The sequence below is a fragment of the Bidens hawaiensis genome, unplaced genomic scaffold (assembly GCF_021521415.1).
Source record: "Bidens hawaiensis isolate Kalapana, Puna unplaced genomic scaffold, B.hawaiensis_p1.1 tig00016564_1, whole genome shotgun sequence".
NCBI classification, from domain to species: Eukaryota; Viridiplantae; Streptophyta; class Magnoliopsida; order Asterales; family Asteraceae; genus Bidens; species Bidens hawaiensis.
Window position 1 is genome coordinate 287,116 of NW_027492519.1, and position 20,946 is coordinate 308,061.

General features: G+C 33.1%; 3 protein-coding genes across 3 annotated transcripts; 1 reads left to right on the forward strand and 2 right to left on the reverse strand.

The window, feature by feature from the left end:
• Positions 1-412: 412 nt before the first annotated feature.
• On the reverse strand, positions 413-1,219 carry LOC143551724 (uncharacterized). The gene has a single exon (XM_077042100.1). The coding sequence runs from the start codon at positions 1,217-1,219 to the stop codon at positions 413-415; it is 807 nt and encodes a 268-aa protein (XP_076898215.1).
• An 8,993-nt stretch (positions 1,220-10,212) lies between these two features.
• Positions 10,213-10,746, reverse strand: LOC143551725 (uncharacterized). Its single transcript, XM_077042101.1, has one exon. It carries the CDS (start codon positions 10,744-10,746, stop codon positions 10,213-10,215), a length of 534 nt encoding a protein of 177 aa, XP_076898216.1.
• A 1,009-nt stretch (positions 10,747-11,755) lies between these two features.
• On the forward strand, positions 11,756-12,289 carry LOC143551726 (uncharacterized). The gene has a single exon (XM_077042102.1). It carries the CDS (start codon positions 11,756-11,758, stop codon positions 12,287-12,289), a length of 534 nt encoding a protein of 177 aa, XP_076898217.1.
• Positions 12,290-20,946: the final 8,657 nt, after the last annotated feature.

The following is a 20,946-nucleotide window of genomic DNA, read 5'->3' on the forward strand; positions in this document are numbered from 1 at the left end:
TAATCATCCCAACAAGCGTGATGGGTCTATAATCTTTAAGCCCCAACGAAGCTTTCACTTTAGGAATCAAGGTAATAAAAGACGATCTGCAACCTGGAGTTATAATACTTGTCTCATGGAAAGCCGTCAAAATACGAAAAAAATCTTCCTCCAAAAGATGCCAAAAACGCTTTACAAATCTGAAATAAACCGTCTGGACCTGGCGCCTTGTTCGAACTGCACTCAAAAACCGCTTCTTTGATTTCCTCTTTAGAAAACATGGTAACCAGCATGTCTCGATCCATCTCCATAATATTTTTTATACCAATACATTCCAAATCCGGTCTCTGAGTAAATTTTTCTTTGAAATGCTCTCGAAAAAATCTCATGACTTCTTTCTTTACAAGACTCGGTTTAGACACCCATTCCCCATTCACCTCAAGACCCGGAATAGTATTCCTGGCTTTTCTCCATTTACCATACTATGAAAAAAGGCTATGTTTTCATCCCCATGAGACGCCCACTTCACCCTTGACTTTTGTTTAATGTCTCGGGATCTATGACGCTCAATCTCTTCAATACTTTTCCTACATTCAGACCAGATCCACACTTCTTCCTCCTCTAAATCCCTATCTTCCATAACAATCTCATAATCTTCTTTTTCAGTTTTAAACCTGGCTAAATCTTCATCCTCTTTAATTCTACACTTTTTAATCCATCCTCTTAGCCTATTTCTGAGCTCTTGAAGCTTCCTAACCAGAGCCACATCAGAAGGACCCAAAAAATCACATCCTTTCATCACATTTGTAACCAGCTCCTCACATCCTGCCCTATCCAACCACGAATCAAACCATCGAAATGGCTTAGCACCATAATTCGTATTAACCAACGAAAGAACCAAAGGCGAGTGGTCTGACAGATCTCTATGTAAAGCTCTAACACAAGCGTTGGGCCACTTATTGAAAACATTAGAACATACTAGAACTCTATCAATTCTACTAAGTTTACACTCTTCACCTCTACTTGCCAAAAAGGTGTACTTCATACCTATCAGATTATATTCTCGAAGGCCAGCCTCATCAATAAAATCATTAAAATCCCTTGCACATACTGGGTCGAAGATAGAATTTTTCCTTTCCTCCGGATATCTAACTGCATTAAAATCTCCTAAAACAGTCCACCATCCCTGTCCTGCCTGAATAACCTGATTAATTTTCAGCCAGAGTTCGTTTATCCCCATTTTGCTACGGAGCATAAACGTTAATAATATTCAACCGAATATTCCCATCCTTCATAACACCCGAAACAAGCAAAAAATTATCATCTCTAACCACATTATTCTTTGTAAAGACCTTTCGATCCCAAACACAAACAAGACCCCCGGAGCGACCATTAGCATTAAAAACTTCGAAATCAAAACCCATACCTCCCCAAAAACTAGACAACACAAACTCCTCTTTTATTCTCTTAATCCACCCGGCCTTTCCGTTAACCCCAACCCCTCGAATATTGAATGAGAGAAAATTCATTTCTTACCAAGTAGTAATCCTTCTTGATCAATCAATTCCCTAATCATATCATCATACCTATCAATACGAGCCCCAAGCTTTTCATCCATCACCATGGTTGCTTCAATTTCCGCTTCTATCAAATTAACGTCGGCACTGATTTCTTGTGCTGGTCTTATATTGCGGTTAAAACAATCAACACCACACCTTTGTTTTTCTAGAATATTACTCCCCTTATCCACAATATTATCCAAACGTTCCTCTTCTATATTAAAATCATCAGATTCGGACTCCTCTTTTAAGCCCAAGAGGTCATTAAGGCCAAATGGATCTTTTGTTCTAGCCCTTTTCCCCTTTTTTAATTTATATGACCCACTTGATCTATAGTCCTTGGGCTGGCCCAAATCTACCAATTTGTTAACTTTTTTTCTTTTAGTAATATTACCTCCATCCGAACATTCTTCTTGTATTTCCAAATTATCAAAGTCAAATGTGGGGCCATGCATGAATTTATTATGATTAGAACATTCTTTGTCACATAATTTTTGCATTAATGGTGTATTATTCTCCAAATCAATTGCATTAATTACCGAATTGAACTCCCCATTAACGTTACAATCTGAATTTTCGTAACTGCCCTGCCGCTCCTGCGGTATTCCGTCATCATCCTCCGGCTCAGTTTTAGAACATGACTGAACCATGTCTTCATCGTTTACTGCAGCAACAAAATCATCTTTTTCACCAGACTTATAAATGCCGTCGTCTGGGTTGCCCATATGTACTGACCGATTCAAACACGATACAAATTTCGGCATCCATTCGTCATCCAGTTCCTCAACCCACACCCTGAAATTCCTATCCTGCCATTGAGTAAAACCCCGACGAATTCGGCTGACAAGTCCCTCTCCTCCTCTAAAGTATTGGCCTTTCGAATAATCTTTCCAAATAACCCACCAACGGAATCCAACACTTCATTTTTGAATAATTTTAAAGGAATGCCAAGAACCTTCAGCCATGCTATTCTTCCATACTCCACATTCTGTCCCTCTCACAGTTCTAAGATAGAAAATCTTCCTATGATATTTCTCGCTGCTTCCATAGCATCCATCGCCGCCTTGTTACTTTCAAACGATAACAGTACTGTTAATCCTCCCAAGAACTGAACTTTCCCTTCGTTTGGACTAATCTCCTTCATGATCACATAAATATTTTTCAAAGCTTCCACATCCATCATCTTTGCAACCACATACTTTCAAAATATAATTAACTAAAAAAATCTTCACATGTAGCCGCTTTATACAAATTCCAATTCCAACTTAAAAAATAACCGCTCCCCCCCCCCCCCGAACGAACATAAATGATTGTTAGGGTGTCATTCCAACCTTCTATATGGCTAAGGGGTATGTACCTCTTGATGTTATTTTCCTCACTCGCTAAGTAAGTGTCACATCAGCTTTCAACCCATCATTTAATATCACTCTTCAACATAAGAGTACACCACTTGCCTCATTCAGAATTTATATTATATATATAATTCTAAACATTAATAAATAAAATAAAACTTAAACATTGGAAATAAAAGAGTAAAGTGCCATTTTTGCCCTTGTGGTTTAGCAAATAATGCGAATTTAGTCTAAAAAGTTTAATTTTTGCATACAGACTATCCACGTTTCCCAGTTTTTGCCAATTACATCCAAATTACTAACTCCGTTAAATTTAATCGTTAAGTTAGGGACAGACATGTCTTTTCACTCTTTCTTTATTATACGAGTAAAGTGCCCAAATTGTCCCTGAGGTTTGGTAGCATTGACGAACTTCGTCCAAAATTTTTTTTTTTCACAATTAAACCCTTGATGTTTCTCAACCGTTGCCAATTTCATCCAAATTGTTAACTCGATCTAAATTCAACGTTAACTCAGGGGTGTTACTGTCCTTTTTACATGTTTGTTGTTGTTGTTGTTGTTGTTATTATTATTATTATTAGAAAAATTGGTTTTAAATAATCCCAACTATACCCTATTGGCAAATAACAATCCCAACTTAATACTTGTCTGGTGACGATCCCAACTAAAGGTGCATTTGTTTCTAACGGTCCACGACTAACAGAATGTTAACTCCGTTAGCTTGATGCTTATGTGGCATGCTTAGTTGTCCAAATTTGCTTATGTGGCAGCCTACATGGCATGTGTCTCTTTAAATTATTTATAAATATATTAAAATGTATTTAACCCAACCTAGCTGTCACCCACCTTCTACCACCACAACTTCATCTCCAGTAGTCCACGAGCCACCACCACCTTATCCAACTCCAATATTGAAAATCAATATTGTTAGGACCCTTCCTTTGTACACCATCAGCTTCTCCATTTGTCTTCATCTCTGATTGAAGAAACACCAATATGCCCAAAAACACCACCTCGAGAGAAAGAATTCAGATTTGAGTGGATTTTGGAGACGAGATATGGGCCGTTGGCGACTTCGACAATTAATGGTAGTGCGAATAGTGAGAGATGTGTTGTTCTTAAATAAGTTTTTCTAGATCTGCGTCACCTAACTAGTTGCGGAATGTTTTTTGAAAATATTTTGTTTAAGGAAAGATATATTTCTTTTGGTAAGGAGAAACATATATAGAATCATTTGAAGTATAATAACAGCAGAAATAAATTTATACCTTTCAATCTGTAATCAATCTATCTTGTTCTTGTAAATTCTAATCTTCTGCAAGTGACCAATCCAACAACACCATGATTTCCCTAACGCCCTCTTGGCTAAACGGTACTCTCCTTGGAGGCTACATAGGATTCCAGGTTTTACAGGATGAAAACTTATTATGAAGAAGATAAAGGAATAAGATTTAAAAGGATATTTTTATTTCATAACTGTTTTTCCCGAAGGAAAAACTTCTTGATATCTACATTGTTTCTCCTATAAGGAGATTTACTCACACATGCTTCTAGGAAATCAAAAGTAAAAGAAAAGGGGCGAGTGTTGATTGATTCCCTTAAACCTAAATCATACTTCTTTATATAGGAGAAGCAGATTTTTACAAATGACCAAAATGGCCTTCTTCTATCGTCATTGATGACGTTTTTAGTCTATATACCCATGTGTTGGGTCCAGGTCTCTGGTGTCTTCTTCCGAAAAGTAGATTCCTTCTTCAGTGGAAGAGCTGCTTTTTGTTAACGTTGCTTTGCACCATGTGCATTGGTGGTCCTCAATGATTTCTTTTAACTTTTGGCAAAGTTTTTCTTTAGTGGTGGGACTGACCTCTACTTTATTTTCAATAATTTGTTGTGTGAAATTATTGATGGCTGCCCGTTCGACTTGTGGAAGAGGCGTTGTGCTATAGCTTGTAATAATGCAATTATTGCTGCAATAATTTACTTTGTTAAAGCTTCCTCTCTTGATTTTGTCAAGATTGTGAAAGATCCTAATGAATCTTTCTGTTCTGATTGAACTCCAGTTTTCAATGTCTTCATCATCGTTCATAATTTTTGAAGGATTGACAGTTCTTGTTTTGGCTAGGCCAATTTCTAGGTGATGGTAGGCGGGAAAAGTACTTCCTTGATACCAATCGGGAAGAGTGGATGTGCATTTGACAAAGATATTTGCATCCTTTGCTGCTGCAATCTTCTTTCGAAAGTTTTTAATTGCTTTCTTCATTCCTTCTGTCAATAAACTGATTTCTAGCAAATTAGATGCAGGATAAATAAACTTGATTAATCCAGCAGAAAATGCTAGAGAAACAAGTTCTGGGCTAGAGCCTGGACAAAAGACAATTAGGCTTTTAGTGGCCTTATCTTCTGTGTAGATATGTTCGGACTCAAAATCGTTTTGACTAAGGGACCTTGCTTTGGACCATATTGTCCTGAATTCATCCAGAGATATGATATCCTTTTCTTCTTTTTCTTCAAAACGTGTCATTTTTGAGAAATTTGTGGGAGCTTCTCTGAACTCTATAATTTTTTCTGGTTTCCTGGGTTTCAAAGGTTCAGGAAAAGTTATTACCTTTAGAGGTATTTCTTTTTTGCCGAATTCCGCAGAAAAACGTGTAGCTTCTTGTTGAGCTTGATACAAGGTTTTGTATTTTCTAAACGGGAAGGGATTTCCCGAGGTGTATTTGGAGACTAGAGACCAGTCTTCATAAATACCTCTGTGATCACCGTCAAAAATGACATAGAACCTAGAAGTATCTTTTTCTGGTTTGTTAGCCATTTCTGAGTAACTTGGTCTGAGAGAGACCTTTTCAGTTTTTGGCAAACTGTCAGCCATCAACGGATTTGTTGTGTCTTTACCAGAGCCGTTTGCTTCTGGACTAGATGAAGATTGTGGTTCTTCATTTACCTTATTTTTGCTTTTTTCCAAAGCAACAGGAGTTAACGGACTTGAGTGTTCTTTACCCTTAGCCGTTTGTAAAGGAATAGATTCAGATTGTATCCTTTCGGATTCTTGTTCTGAATTAACAGTTGTTGCTTTTAGACTTTCGTCATATAAAGCTATTTTTTCTTGAATGGCTTTAAGCTCAATAATCAAGAATTTTTCTTTAAGGCGTAATGCCTTTAATTCCTCCATTTCTTTTTTATTTTCTAAACCCGAATCCTTTTTACTTAAAATTTATAAAAAAGAGATATTGAATTTTTGAGATGATAAATATGAGCTTGAGTGGTCCTTATTTATAACCGGGTAAATAGTGATTTCAATTATTTTGAAAATCACGTGTAAGGCAATCAGCCAAGACATTTTTTGGCCCCTCAAGGTGCTCAATATCAAAAGCATATCTTGAGAACCACATCTGCCATCTGACGAGGCGTCCTTGTTTATTATCTCCAGAAATTTTTGTTTTAAGGAAATAAGTAAAATTTTTGTTATCTGTCCTGACTAGGAATTTTACAGGAGTGAGATAAATGGAAAATTTTGAGATAGTATTTTTTACCGCTAGTAATTCTTTTTCATTACTGTGATAATTTCGTTCAGCTGGTTTAAAGCTTCCCGAAGTGTATCTGTATATCTCTTCTTTTTCGGCTGTTTTAGCTTTTAGAACTCCTCCCCAAAAATCGTTTGAGGCATCTGTTTCTATGATAAGAAAATCTTTTTCTTTTGGGAGATAAAGTTTTGGAAAATCTGTTAATTTTTTCTTTATCTTTTTTATGTAATCAGTATCAGATTGTTTCCATTCCCAAACATAATCTTTCTTTAATTTTACCTGTAACGGTTTTCTAAGCTCTGCAAGCTTTGGAATATAACTTTCTGCATAAGTTAAAACGCCCAAAAATCTTTGAAGATGTTTCTTGTCTTCTAAGATATTAGGAAATTTATGCAAATTTTCTAAAATGTGTTTTTGATGACAATGAGTCCCTTGATCAATATCTAAGCCTAAGAAATTTATTTTTGTTTTAAAAAGATTTGCTTTCTTTTTAGATAAAATTATCCCATATTTTTCAATTGTTTTTAGAACTGAAAAAACATGAAAATAGTGTTTTTCTTCGGAGTTTGAGAAAACTATTATATCGTCAACATAGACGGTACAATATTCTTCTAATCCTCTTAAAGCGTTTTGCATATGTCGTTGAAATATGCTGGGTGCTTGTTTTAAACCAAAAGGAACTACCTTCCATTGATAATGTCCGTCTGGGCATGTAAATGCAGTTAATAACTGCGATTCTTCATCTAATAGTACCTGCCAGAAACCACTTTTGCAATCAAAACTTGAAAAAATGGTTTTGCCTCTTAAAAGGGTTAGTAACTCTTGCATACATGGGAGATTATGGCTATCACCTTTAGTAGCTGCATTGATTGCTTTATAATTTACAACCATTCGCTTTTTTCCTCTTCTTTTTTCTGCCTCATTTTCAACTAAGAATGCAGGAGACATGTGAGGAGATTTACTTGGGACTATTAATTTAAGATCTAATAGTTCTTTGATTTGTTTTTTAAACTCTTCCCTATCCTGGGGACTATATTTCATAGGTTTTACCCTGATTATAGTTTTTGGATCAATTAACTCTATTGACGCTTTCATCCATTTTTTGGATTTTTCAGGATCTATAGGGTTTTCTGAGCATACTTTCTCAAGTATTTCTTCAATTTTTTGATACTTTCTTATTTCTAGAAAATATTTTTCTTCAGGTTTTATAACTTCTTGAGTTATATTAGTACCTGGTATTTGTTTTGTTTTTGAATCTTTTTTCATAGATTCAAGAAATCCGGGCTTTCCTAATTGAAAGGCTTTTGTTACTTTTTTAATCAAAATCATTTCCTGATTAAGATGAAAAGATATTCTATCAAGCCATTGGGTAAATGGACCATATAACTGACAGAAATTATTTCCTAAGAGTATATCAATACCTGATTCTTGTTGATAGATTGTTGGAATATTAAAAGGTTCTCCTGAGAAATAGACAATCAGATTTCTACAGACTTTATCCAACTTAATTGTTTCTTGATTGGCGATTGTTACATCAATGCTTCTGAGAGTATTTTCCCATAATTCATCGGGTATAACATGCTTGCTTGCGAGACATAGACTTGCCCCTGTGTCTATATAACAGTGTAGAGTTATAATTTTATATCCTTTTAGGAAAATTTTTCCCTTGATATAAATTGAGTTAGGATTAGTTATGTTTGAATATACTAACTCATTTTTCTTTTGAGGAAAAAAAATGTAAAATATCTTCTTCCCAATTGATAATTATATTTTTATTCATCCTGATTCTTCGGAAGAGAAATCTTCAGATGATGAATCACTAATTATTTTTAATGAATATACTTGCATATAATCATCAAAACTATCTTCAGAGGGAAAATATCCATCTGTTTTTGCTATAGAGATAAGCTTTGCTTTCTCTGGAAATTTTTGTCTATTAGGACATTCGTTAGCATAATGCCCTTCTTCAGAGCATATCCAACATCTACATTTCTTTTTTCCTTGAGGACATACCTTAGGTTTTTCTTTTGAGAAGTATTTACCAGGAGTAAATTTTCTCTTTTTATTTTTCCAGAATCTTTTCTTTGGTTTATACCTTTTTTTATATTTCTTTTTGAAATATTTTTTTTATCTTTTGTTTGCTCACAGCCGAAAGATAATTGTGGAATTTATGCTAATTTCCTGCAACAGTTTTTGTTGAATCTTTTTAACTGTTTTTGTTTCTTAGAGAAATCACAATATGCAGCAATTTCTTCTTTAACAATTTTAGTAGCAAACCCTAGAGAATGCATTGTTAAACCGTTTTTTTCTTTATTCCATCTTTCTTTGGCTTTTTCACCCACGATTGAAATTTTCATTAGGTAGACTTCTACCCAAGAGTGGTATTCTCCTGTACTTAATTTATATAAATTTGTTTCGAACAAACAGGTGAATTCGTCTAGAAGACAGATGTCATATAACTGTGCTCTTGTTAAGTTTTGTCTTGCTTTTTCAAGCAATTTCTGGTTTTCTAGATCTTTATTAGAAAAGAAATCAAGGCCTAAAAACATAGTGTATAAGGCGTTAATAATTTGTTCAAAAAGATCAATACCATCTAAATCCTCATTCCAGGAGGTTCCTTTGATAAAATCTTGTATTATTCCCGCGGACTTATGCTCTATTAGTAATAACAAGGTTTTAGCATTAGAGAATTCTTATTCATTAGACTGAATTATCAGGCTAATTTCGGTATTCCATTTATCAATTACCTCTTTTCTTTTTTCGAGGTCAAAGATACAGTCAATTTTTATAGTGTCAATGGCAGTAGAGCTTCCATTGTTAGCACTAGGTATTCCCTTATGATATGGCATAGAGAATTCAGCTTTTGCTTTTTTATAGCGTGTTCTACCATAACTAGTACTAGCTTGATGCATTCTAGTATTTTGTTTTGGAATTTCATCTTCTTCTGAAGAATCTTCTTCCTCTTCTGTTTTAGGCTCTGGAATAGCCAAAACTGTTTCTTTTGGGAAATATTTTTCGTTCAAATTTTTATTTTCAAAAAATTTTTTCTCGCATTCATCTTCACTTAAAGACAAAAGTTGAACGAGTTCATTAATTTGATCCACTGGAAGGGTATCTAATTGCTCATTAAAAACTTGTTCTAATTTTTGCGTAATAGAATTCATTTTGAATTAAGCTGTAGAAAATATAATTTCTTTTTCTTCAAGAACTTGTAAATGATTCTTAATATCATATAAGGCTGAGAATTCTTTAGCAAGATTGTTAAGCCTTTCATGAGGATCCATATTGATGTCGTTTATCAAGTAATGAATTCTTATTTGTATGGAGTGAATGAGTATTTTATATTCATTCTTTTTATATTGAATATTTCTAAAGGCTATTTTTAAATAATTTTTATCATTGCCTTATTTTGACTTTTGAAGGTCTTCTTCATTAGAGTTAAAAGGCCAAGTTAGCGCGTTTGGACTTTTGGAATTTCCTAATGATGGATTTCCCACGTTGAAGTTAGGAAAAGAGTATTTCTGAGATTTTTCAGAAATTTTTTCTTTTTGCCTTACGGATGTTGAAGGCTGTGTTTTTTCATGATTATCAATTTTTTCTAAGACATCTTTGATAATTTTTGCCGCAATGACTTCTAAATTTTCTTTAGTAGCCATGTTGTCTATTTTATTAATTAATTCTTTAATTAATTCTTCTATCTTTATGAGTGAACTCATATTATTCTTAGAGAATATAAGTTTATTTGTGCTTCAATTTCTTCTTCTAAAGAAGCTATAGTATTTAAAATTAGTTTTGAGGACATTATATCCCAACAACTTCTTTTGAAATTTCTCCGTACTTATCTATCCTTTCAGACATAGACCTCATTAATTGAAGTTCACTGTTACCAGCTTCTCTTAAATGTGAAGAGGTTCCTGCATAACTATGTCTTGGTTTAGACACAAGTATTTGTTTGTTTCGAGCAATATCGATTGCCCAATTTTCTCGTAACTGTGAAGGTTCTGAAAACTTACTTCCTTCTACGGTTCCGATTTCTGAAAATACATCTTCTATAGTTATATTCTCTTTTTCTTTATACTCAATTGAATGAGTACTATTTGTTAAAGCATATGAGATTAAATAATTAATCGTAAATACTTTATTTCCTGGTTCCATCAGGTCGGTTCTTTCACACTGATGTATGAAACTTAAAGTTTTATCGAAATCTTTTGAATCTCGATGTAAAGCAAATTTAGGATAAACAGTAAACATAAATTTGCCATATGCTAAATTTCCTTGTATAGCTCCTAGGAGAGCGTCTTGTCTATTGATAATTCTATTATCAACTAAAGCCATTTTTATAGGAAAATTAATTCCATCTCTAAATTGTGCTTTTAGGAGAATTTTTACAGCTCCTATATGTACCATAGAGAGGGACTTTCTTAAATCTGGTTTTATTTGCAAAAGTCTTTTTGCAATTTCTCCCTTTGTTAGAAGTGGTAAATACACTTCTCCAGATGTATTTTTTATATCCACTGAGATTTCTTCCGTGTTGAAACAATAGAAGATTTTATTTTTTCTAGTAAAAGCTTTTGAAACAAGACTTTGTAAATTATTAGGTTGGTTAAAGACTTGCTTGGAGTTAAGCTTAAATTTAAGCTTGTTAATCTTTGATAATTGATCAGAATTAATCATGTAATCTGATGAAAAACCTTTTTCATTTTCACTGAAATTTATTATTTCAGTTGTTTGTTGTTCTGACTCTTCAGAATCTTTTGAAAACAAAAGTTTGTTTTCCATTTTTAAAGGAGTTTCTATGAACTCTTATTTTTTGAAAAAGAGCAACGAGGCTCTGATACCATTTATCAGAGCCTCGTTGCTCTTTTTCAAAAAATAAGAGTTCATAGAAACTCCTTTAAAAATGGAAAACAAACTTTTGTTTTCAAAAGATTCTGAAGAGTCAGAACAACAAACAACTGAAATAATAAATTTCAGTGAAAATGAAAAAGGTTTTTCATCAGATTACATGATTAATTCTGATCATTTATCAAAAATTAACAAGCTTAAATTTAAGCTTAACTCCAAGCAAGTTTTTAACCAACCTAATAATTTACAAAGTCTTGTTTCAAGAGCTTTTACTAGAAAAAATAAAATCTTCTATTGTTTCAACACGGAAGAAATCTCAGTGGATATAAAAAATACATCTGGAGAAGTGTATTTACCACTTCTAACAAAGGGAGAAATTGCAAAAAGACTTTTGCAAATAAAACCAGATTTAAGAAAGTCCCTCTCTATGGTACATATAGGAGCTGTAAAAATTCTCCTAAAAGCACAATTTAGAGATGGAATTAATTTTCCTATAAAAATGGCTTTAGTTGATAATAGAATTATCAATAGACAAGACGCTCTCCTAGGAGCTATACAAGGAAATTTAGCATATGGCAAATTTATGTTTACTGTTTATCCTAAATTTGCTTTACATCGAGATTCAAAAGATTTCGATAAAACTTTAAGTTTCATACATCAGTGTGAAAGAACCGACCTGATGGAACCTGGAAATAAAGTATTTACGATTAATTATTTAATCTCATATGCTTTAACAAATAGTACTCATTCAATTGAGTATAAAGAAAAAGAGAATATAACTATAGAAGATGTATTTTCAGAAATCGGAACCGTAGAAGGAAGTAAGTTTTCAGAACCTTCACAGTTACGAGAAAATTGGGCAATCGATATTGCTCGAAACAAACAAATACTTGTGTCTAAACCAAGACATAGTTATGCAGGAACCTCTTCACATTTAAGAGAAGCTGGTAACAGTGAACTTCAATTAATGAGATCTATGTCTGAAAGGATAGATAAGTACGGAGAAATTTTAAAAGAAGTTGTTGGGATATAATGTCCTCAAAACTAATTTTAAATACTATAGCTTCTTTAGAAGAAGAAATTGAAGCATAAATTAACTTATATTCTTTAAGAATAATATGAGTTCACTCATAAAGATAGAAGAATTAATTAAAGAATTAATTAATAAAATAGACAACATGGCTACTAAAGAAAATTTAGAAGTCATTGCGGCAAAAATTATCAAAGATGTCTTAGAAAAAATTGATAATCATGAAAAAACACAGCCTTCAACATCCGTAAGGCAAAAAGAAAAAATTTCTGAAAAATCTCAGAAATACTCTTTTCCTAACTTCAACGTGGGAAATCCATCATTAGGAAATTCCAAAAGTCCAAACGCGCTAACTTGGCCTTTTAACTCTAATGAAGAAGACCTTCAAAAGTCAAAATAAGGCAATGATAAAAATTATTTAAAAATAGCCTTTAGAAATATTCAATCTAAAAAGAATGAATATAAAATACTCATTCACTCCATACAAATAAGAATTCATTACTTGATAAACGACATCAATATGGATCCTCATGAAAGGCTTAACAATCTTGCTAAAGAATTCTCAGCCTTATATGATATTAAGAATCATTTACAAGTTCTTGAAGAAAAAGAAATTATATTTTCTACAGCTTAATTCAAAATGAATTCTATTACGCAAAAATTAGAACAAGTTTTTAATGAGCAATTAGATACCCTTCCAGTGGATCAAATTAATGAACTCGTTCAACTTTTGTCTTTAAGTGAAGATGAATGCGAGAAAAAATTTTTTGAAAATCAAAATTTGAACGAAAAATATTTCCCAAAAGAAACAGTTTTGGCTATTCCAGAGCCTAAAACAGAAGAGGAAGAAGATTCTTCAGAAGAAGATGAAATTCCAAAACAAAATACTAGAATGCATCAAGCTAGTACTAGTTATGGTAGAACACGCTATAAAAAAGCAAAAGCTGAATTCTCTATGCCATATCATAAGGGAATACCTAGTGCTAACAATGGAAGCTCTACTGCCATTGACACTATAAAAATTGACTGTATCTTTGACCTCGAAAAAAGAAAAGAGGTAATTGATAAATGGAATACCGAGATTAGCCTGATAATTCAGTCTAATGAAGAAGAATTCTCTAATGCTAAAACCTTGTTATTACTAATAGAGCATAAGTCCGCGGGAATAATACAAGATTTTATCAAAGGAACCTCCTGGAATGAGGATTTAGATGGTATTGATCTTTTTGAACAAATTATTAACGCCTTATACACTATGTTTTTAGGCCTTGATTTCTTTTCTAATAAAGATCTAGAAAACCAGAAATTGCTTGAAAAAGCAAGACAAAACTTAACAAGAGCACAGTTATGTGACATCTATCTTTTAGACGAATTTACCTGTTTGTTCGAAACAAATTTATATAAATTAAGTACAGGAGAATACCACTCTTGGGTAGAAGTCTACCTAATGAAAATTTCAATCGTGGGTGAAAAAGCCAAAGAAAGATGGAATAAAGAAAAAAACGGTTTAACAATGCATTCTCTAGGGTTTGCTACTAAAATTGTTAAAGAAGAAATTGCTGCATATTGTGATTTCTCTAAGAAACAAAAACAGTTAAAAAGATTCAACAAAAACTGTTGCAAGAAATTAGCAGAAATTCCACAGTTATCTTTCGGCTGTGAGCAAACAAAAGATAAAAAATATTTCAAAAAGAAATATAAACAAAGGTATAAACCAAAGAAAAGATTCTGGAAAAATAAAAAGAGAAAATTTACTCCTGGTAAATACTTCTCAAAAGAAAAACCTAAGGTATGTCCTCAAGGAAAAAAGAAATGTAGATGTTGGATATGCTCTGAAGAAGGGCATTATGCTAACGAATGTCCTAATAGACAAAAATTTCCAGAGAAAGCAAAGCTTATCTCTATAGCAAAAACAGATGGATATTTTCCCTCTTAAGATAGTTTTGATGATTATATGCAAGTATATTCATTAAAAATAATTAGTGATTCATCCTCTGAAGATTTCTCTTCCGAAGAATCAGGATGAATAAAAATATAATTATCAATTGGGAAGAAGATATTTTACATTTTTTTCCTCAAAAGAAAAATGAGTTAGTATATTCAAACATAACTAATCCTAACTCAATTTATATCAAGGGAAAAATTTTCCTAAAAGGATATAAAATTATAACTCTACACTGTTATATAGACACAGGGGCAAGTCTATGTCTCGCAAGCAAGCATGTTATACCCGATGAACTATGGGAAAATACTCCCAGAAGCATTGATGTAACAATCGCCAATCAAGAAACAATTAAGTTGGATAAAGTCTGTAGAAATCTGATTGTCTATTTCTCAGGAGAACCTTTTAATATTCCAACAATCTATCAACAAGAATCAGGTATTGATATACTCTTAGGAAATAATTTCTGTCAGTTATATGGTCCATTTACCCAATGGCTTGATAGAATATCTTTTCATCTTAATTAGGAAATGATTTTGATTAAAAAAGTAACAAAAGCCTTTCAATTAGGAAAGCCCGGATTTCTTGAATCTATGAAAAAAGATTCAAAAACAAAACAAATACCAGGTACTAATATAACTCAAGAAGTTATAAAACCTGAAGAAAAATATTTTCTAGAAATAAGAAAGTATCAAAAAATTGAAGAAATACTTGAGAAAGTATGCTCAGAAAACCCTATAGATCCTGAAAAATCCAAAAAATGGATGAAAGCGTCAATAGAGTTAATTGATCCAAAAACTATAATCAGGGTAAAACCTATGAAATATAGTCCCCAGGATAGGGAAGAGTTTAAAAAACAAATCAAAGAACTATTAGATCTTAAATTAATAGTCCCAAGTAAATCTCCTCACATGTCTCCTGCATTCTTAGTTGAAAATGAGGCAGAAAAAAGAAGAGGAAAAAAGCGAATGGTTGTAAATTATAAAGCAATCAATGCAGCTACTAAAGGTGATAGCCATAATCTCCCATGTATGCAAGAATTACTAAACCTCTTTAGAGGCAAAACCATTTTTTCAAGTTTCGATTGCAAAAGTGGTTTCTGGCAGGTACTATTAGATGAAGAATCGCAGTTATTAACTGCATTTACATGCCCAGACGGACATTATCAATGGAAGGTAGTTCCTTTTGGTTTAAAACAAGCACCCAGCATATTTCAACGACATATGCAAAACGCTTTAAGAGGATTAGAAGAATATTGTACCGTCTATGTTGACGATATAATAGTTTTCTCAAACTCCGAAGAAAAACACTATTTTCATGTTTTTTCAGTTCTAAAAACAATTGAAAAATATGGGATAATTTTATCTAAAAAGAAAGCAAATCTTTTTAAAACAAAAATAAATTTCTTAGGCTTAGAAATTGATCAAGGGACTCATTGTCCTCAAAAACACATTTTAGAAAATTTGCATAAATTTCCTAATATCTTAGAAGACAAGAAACATCTACAAAGATTTTTGGGCGTTTTAACTTATGCAGAAAGTTATATTCCAAAGCTTGCAGAGCTTAGAAAACCGTTACAGGTAAAATTAAAGAAAGATTATGTTTGGGAATGGAAACAATCTGATACTGATTACATAAAAAAGATAAAGAAAAAATTAACAGATTTTCCAAAACTTTATCTCCCAAAAGAAAAAGATTTTCTTATTATAGAAACAGTTGCCTCAAACGACTTTTGGGGAGGAGTTCTAAAAGCTAAAATAGCCGAAAAAGAAGAGATATGCAGATACACTTCGGGAAGCTTTAAACCAGCTGAACGAAATTATCACAGTAATGAAAAAGAATTACTAGCGGTAAAAAATACTATCTCAAAATTTTCCATTTATCTCACTCCTGTAAAATTCCTAGTCAGGACAGATAACAAAAATTTTACTTATTTCCTTAAAACAAAAATTTCTGGAGATAATAAACAAGGACGCCTCGTCAGATGGCAGATGTGGTTCTCAAGATATGCTTTTGATATTGAGCACCTTGAGGGGCCAAAACATGTCTTGGCTGATTGCCTTACACGTGATTTTCAAAATAATTGAAATCACTATTTACCCGGTTATAAATAAGGACCACTCAAGCTCATATTTATCATCTCAGAAAATTCAGTATCTCTTTTTTATAAATTTTAAGTAAAGGGGATTCGGATTTAGAAAATAAAAAAGAAATGGAGGAATTAAAGGCATTACGCCTTAAAGAAAAATTCTTGATTATTGAGCTTAAAGCCATTCAAGAAAAAATAGCTTTATATGACGAAAGTCTAAAAGCAACAACTGTCAATTCAGAACAGGAATCCGAAAGGATACAATCTGAATCTATTCCCTTACAAACGGCTAAGGGTAAAGAACACTCAAGTCCGTTAACTCCTGTTGCTTTGGAAAAAAGCAAAAATAAGGTAAATGAAGAACCACAATCTTCATCTAGTCCAGAAGCAAACGGCTCTGGTAAAGACACAACAAATCCGTTGATGGCTGACAGTTTGCCAAAAACTGAAAAGGTCTCTCTCAGACCAAGTTACTCAGAAATGGCTAACAAACCAGAAAAAGATACTTCTAGGTTCTATGTCATTTTTGACGGTGATCACATAGGTATTTATGAAGACTGGTCTCTAGTCTCCAAATACACCTCGGGAAATCCCTTCCCGTTTAGAAAATACAAAACCTTGTATCAAGCTCAACAAGAAGCTACACGTTTTTCTGCGGAATTCGGCAAAAAAGAAATACCTCTAAAGGTAATAACTTTTCCTGAACCTTTGAAACCCAGGAAACCAGAAAAAATTATAGAGTTCAGAGAAGCTCCCACAAATTTCTCAAAAATGACACGTTTTGAAGAAAAAGAAGAAAAGGATATCATATCTCTGGATGAATTCAGGACAGTATGGTCCAAAGCAAGGTCCCTTAGTCAAAACGATTTTGAGTCCGAACATATCTACACAGAAGATAAGGCCACTAAAAGCCTAATTGTCTTTTGTCCAGGCTCTAGCCCAGAACTTGTTTCTCTAGCATTTTCTGCTGGATTAATCAAGTTTATTTATCCTGCATCTAATTTGCTAGAAATCAGTTTATTGACAGAAGGAATGAAGAAAGCAATTAAAAACTTTCGAAAGAAGATTGCAGCAGCAAAGGATGCAAATATCTTTGTCAAGTGCACATCCACTCTTCCCGATTGGTATCAAGGAAGTACTTTTCCCGCCTACCATCACCTAGAAATTGGCCTAGCGAAAACAAGAACTGTCAATCCTTCAAAAATTATGAACAATGATGAAGACATTGAAAACTAGAGTTCAATCAGAACAGAAAGATTCATTAGGATCTTTCACAATCTTGACAAAATCAAGAGAGGAAGCTTTAACAAAGTAAATTATTGCAGCAATAATTGCATTATTACAAGCTATAGCACAACGCCTCTTCCACAAGTCGAACGGGCAGCCATCAATAATTTCACACAACAAATTATTGAAAATAAAGTAGAGGTCAGTCCCACCACTAAAGAAAAACTTTGCCAAAAGTTAAAAGAAATCATTGAGGACCACCAATGCATATGGTGCAAAGCAACTTTAACAAAAAGCAGCTCTTCCACTGAAGAAGGAATCTACTTTTCGGAAGAAGACACCAGAGACCTGGACCCAACACATGGGTATATAGACTAAAAACGTCATCAATGACGATAGAAGAAGGCCATTTTGGTCATTTGTAAAAATCTGCTTCTCCTATATAAAGAAGTATGATTTAGGTTTAAGGGAATCAATCAACACTCGCCCCTTTTCTTTTAATTTTGATTTCCTAGAAGCATGTGTGAGTAAATCTCCTTATAGGAGAAACAATGTAGATATCAAGAAGTTTTTCCTTCGGGAAAAACAGTTATGAAATAAAAATATCCTTTTAAATCTTATTCCTTTATCTTCTTCATAATAAGTTTTCATCCTGTAAAACCTGGAATCCTATGTAGCCTCCAAGGAGAGTACCGTTTAGCCAAGAGGGCGTTAGGGAAATCATGGTGTTGTTGGATTGGTCACTTGCAGAAGATTAGAATTTACAAGAACAAGATAGATTGATTACAGATTGAAAGGTATAAATTTATTTCTGCTGTTATTATACTTCAAATGATTCTATATATGTTTCTCCTTACCAAAAGAAATATATCTTTCCTTAAACAAAATATTTTCAAAAAACATTCCGCACAAAAACATTCCACCACAACTTCATCTCCAGTAGTCCAGCGAGCCACCACCACCTTATCCAACTCCAATATTGAAAATCAATATTGTTAGGACCCTTCCTTTGTACACCATCAGCTTCTCCATTTGTCTTCATCTCTAATTGAAGAAACACCAATATGCCCAAAAACACCACCTCGAGAGAAAGAATTCAGATTTGAGTGGATTTTGGAGACGAGATATGGGCCGTTGGCGACTTCGACGATTAATGGTAGTGCGAATAGTGAGAGATGTGTTGTTCTTAAATAAGTTTTTCTAGATCTGCGTCACCTAACTAGTTGCCTTATAGACGACCACGCCTGAAAAATGGAATTAAAGATCGCTGGAGAAGATGACAATGCCGGAAAAACGGGAGTTGCAGGCCATCTTTTCCGATCTGGCTGCCTCCTCCACAACCATAGAAATCCCCTAATCTCCGGACGCAACCGTCTCCTTCACCATTCCTCTATCTCTATCGTCTACCTGGGAGAAAAAGAAACCACCGCCAGTGTTCACCTTAATACCGTCGAAGAAAAGAAGATGAGGCAAACATGGCAGATTGTTTGGTCTTGAACAAGATGGTGGCATCAGATGTATCAATAGTTTAATATTTAATTTATGACCAAAATTAAGTTTTAAGAATAATAATTGTGTACAAACTAATTAAAAATAGGTGGCCTACAAATTTTGACAACTAGGCGCCATGTAAGCATTAAGTTAACGGAGTTAACATTCCGTTAGTCACGGACCGTTAGAAACAAATACACCTTTAGTTGGGACTGTCACCAGCCAAGTGTTAAGTTGGGACTGTTATTTGCCAATAGGTCATAGTTGGGATTATTTAAAACCAATTTTCCTTATTATTATTATATTGTTGTTGTTGTTGTTATTTAATATGTGTTTGTTTGATGACATACACAACAACTTACGATTCCTATGTTTGAATCCAATATAGTATTAGTTAGTTTATTCTTCTTTATTTTTAGTCATATAAATAGTTTAGCTCAATGTAATATTAATAATAATAATCTTAGCAATAATAATAATAATAATAATAATAATAATAATAATAATCGTAAAGGAGCATTTAAAAGGACAGTAACACCCCAGAGTTAACGTTGAATTTAGATCGAGTTAATAATTTAGACGAAATTGTCAACGGTTGGGATACATCGAGGGTCTAATTGCGAAAAAAATTAGTTTGGACGAAATTCTCAAATGTGACAAAACCTTAGGGACGATTTTGGCACTTTACTCATATAATAAAGAAAGAGTGAAAAGACACTAACTTAACAATTAAATTTAACAGAGTTAGTGATTTGGATTTAATTGGTAAGAATTGGGAAACATGGATGGTCTGTATGCAAAAAATAAACTTTTTGGACTAAATTCGCATTATTTGCCAAACCACAAGAACGAAAAAGGCATTTTACTCGAAATAAAATTATGAAATAAACTAAAATTTAAATATTACTAAAAAATATATAGTCTTCATTGTCGCGTGCGGCTTTACGATCTCGATTCAACCAAGCTTTTCGTGTTAGCGGAGGCGATATTTGCTCGCCACTAAATAAAACATGTTTGACCGTAAACTCCATTGCGTGAAGTAAAAATTCCGTATCGTCAGACGAAGAAAAATAATTCATTTTGATTTTTTTTGGTTTTGGTTGAAATAGGTTTTGGTTTGAGAATGGTTGAAATGGATTTGTTTTTAGATAAAACATATATATTTGTATTCATAATAATAAAATTATTATTATTTTTTAAATGTTTGGGTAACGATCAAAAGAGAAAATAAAGAGAAATAGTTTTGGTGTGTGACCTTCATGACCATGATCACATCACACATAGAGGAGAGGTGAGGTGGGTGGTGCTCAAATTTTTAAAAAATAAATGTGAGAGCCTTGTACTCAATAAAAATTAAATATTAAGCATGTGCTCCGTAAAAAATGGAAAATAAAAATTTTCTAATCAAAGATGATTCAAAAGAATCATACCATAAAATAACTAAAGCTATTAACTTTAGTGAAAATGAAAGAGGTTTTCAGTTAGTTTAGATAATTAATTCTGACCAATTAACTAAAGTAAGCAAGCTTAAGCTCAAGCTTGATACAAGACAGGTTTACAAAAACTAGTTTCAAAGGCTTTTTTAAGAAAAAATAAAATCCTTTATTGCTTTATTACTAAAGAATTTTCAGTAGACATAAAGGATACATCAGGAAAAATATTTTTGCTACTCCTAATAAGAGGAGAAATAGGAAAATGACTTTTGACTATTAAACCCGAATTAAGAAAATCAATGAATATGGTGCATATAGGATCCGTAAAAATCCTTCTAAAAGCACAATTCAGAGATGGAATTAATTTTTCTATTAAAATGGCTGTTGTTGATAATCGATGCTCTCTTAGCAGCAGTACAAGGAAATTTAGCATATGGTAAATTTATGTTTATTGTATATCCTAAATTTGCTTTACATC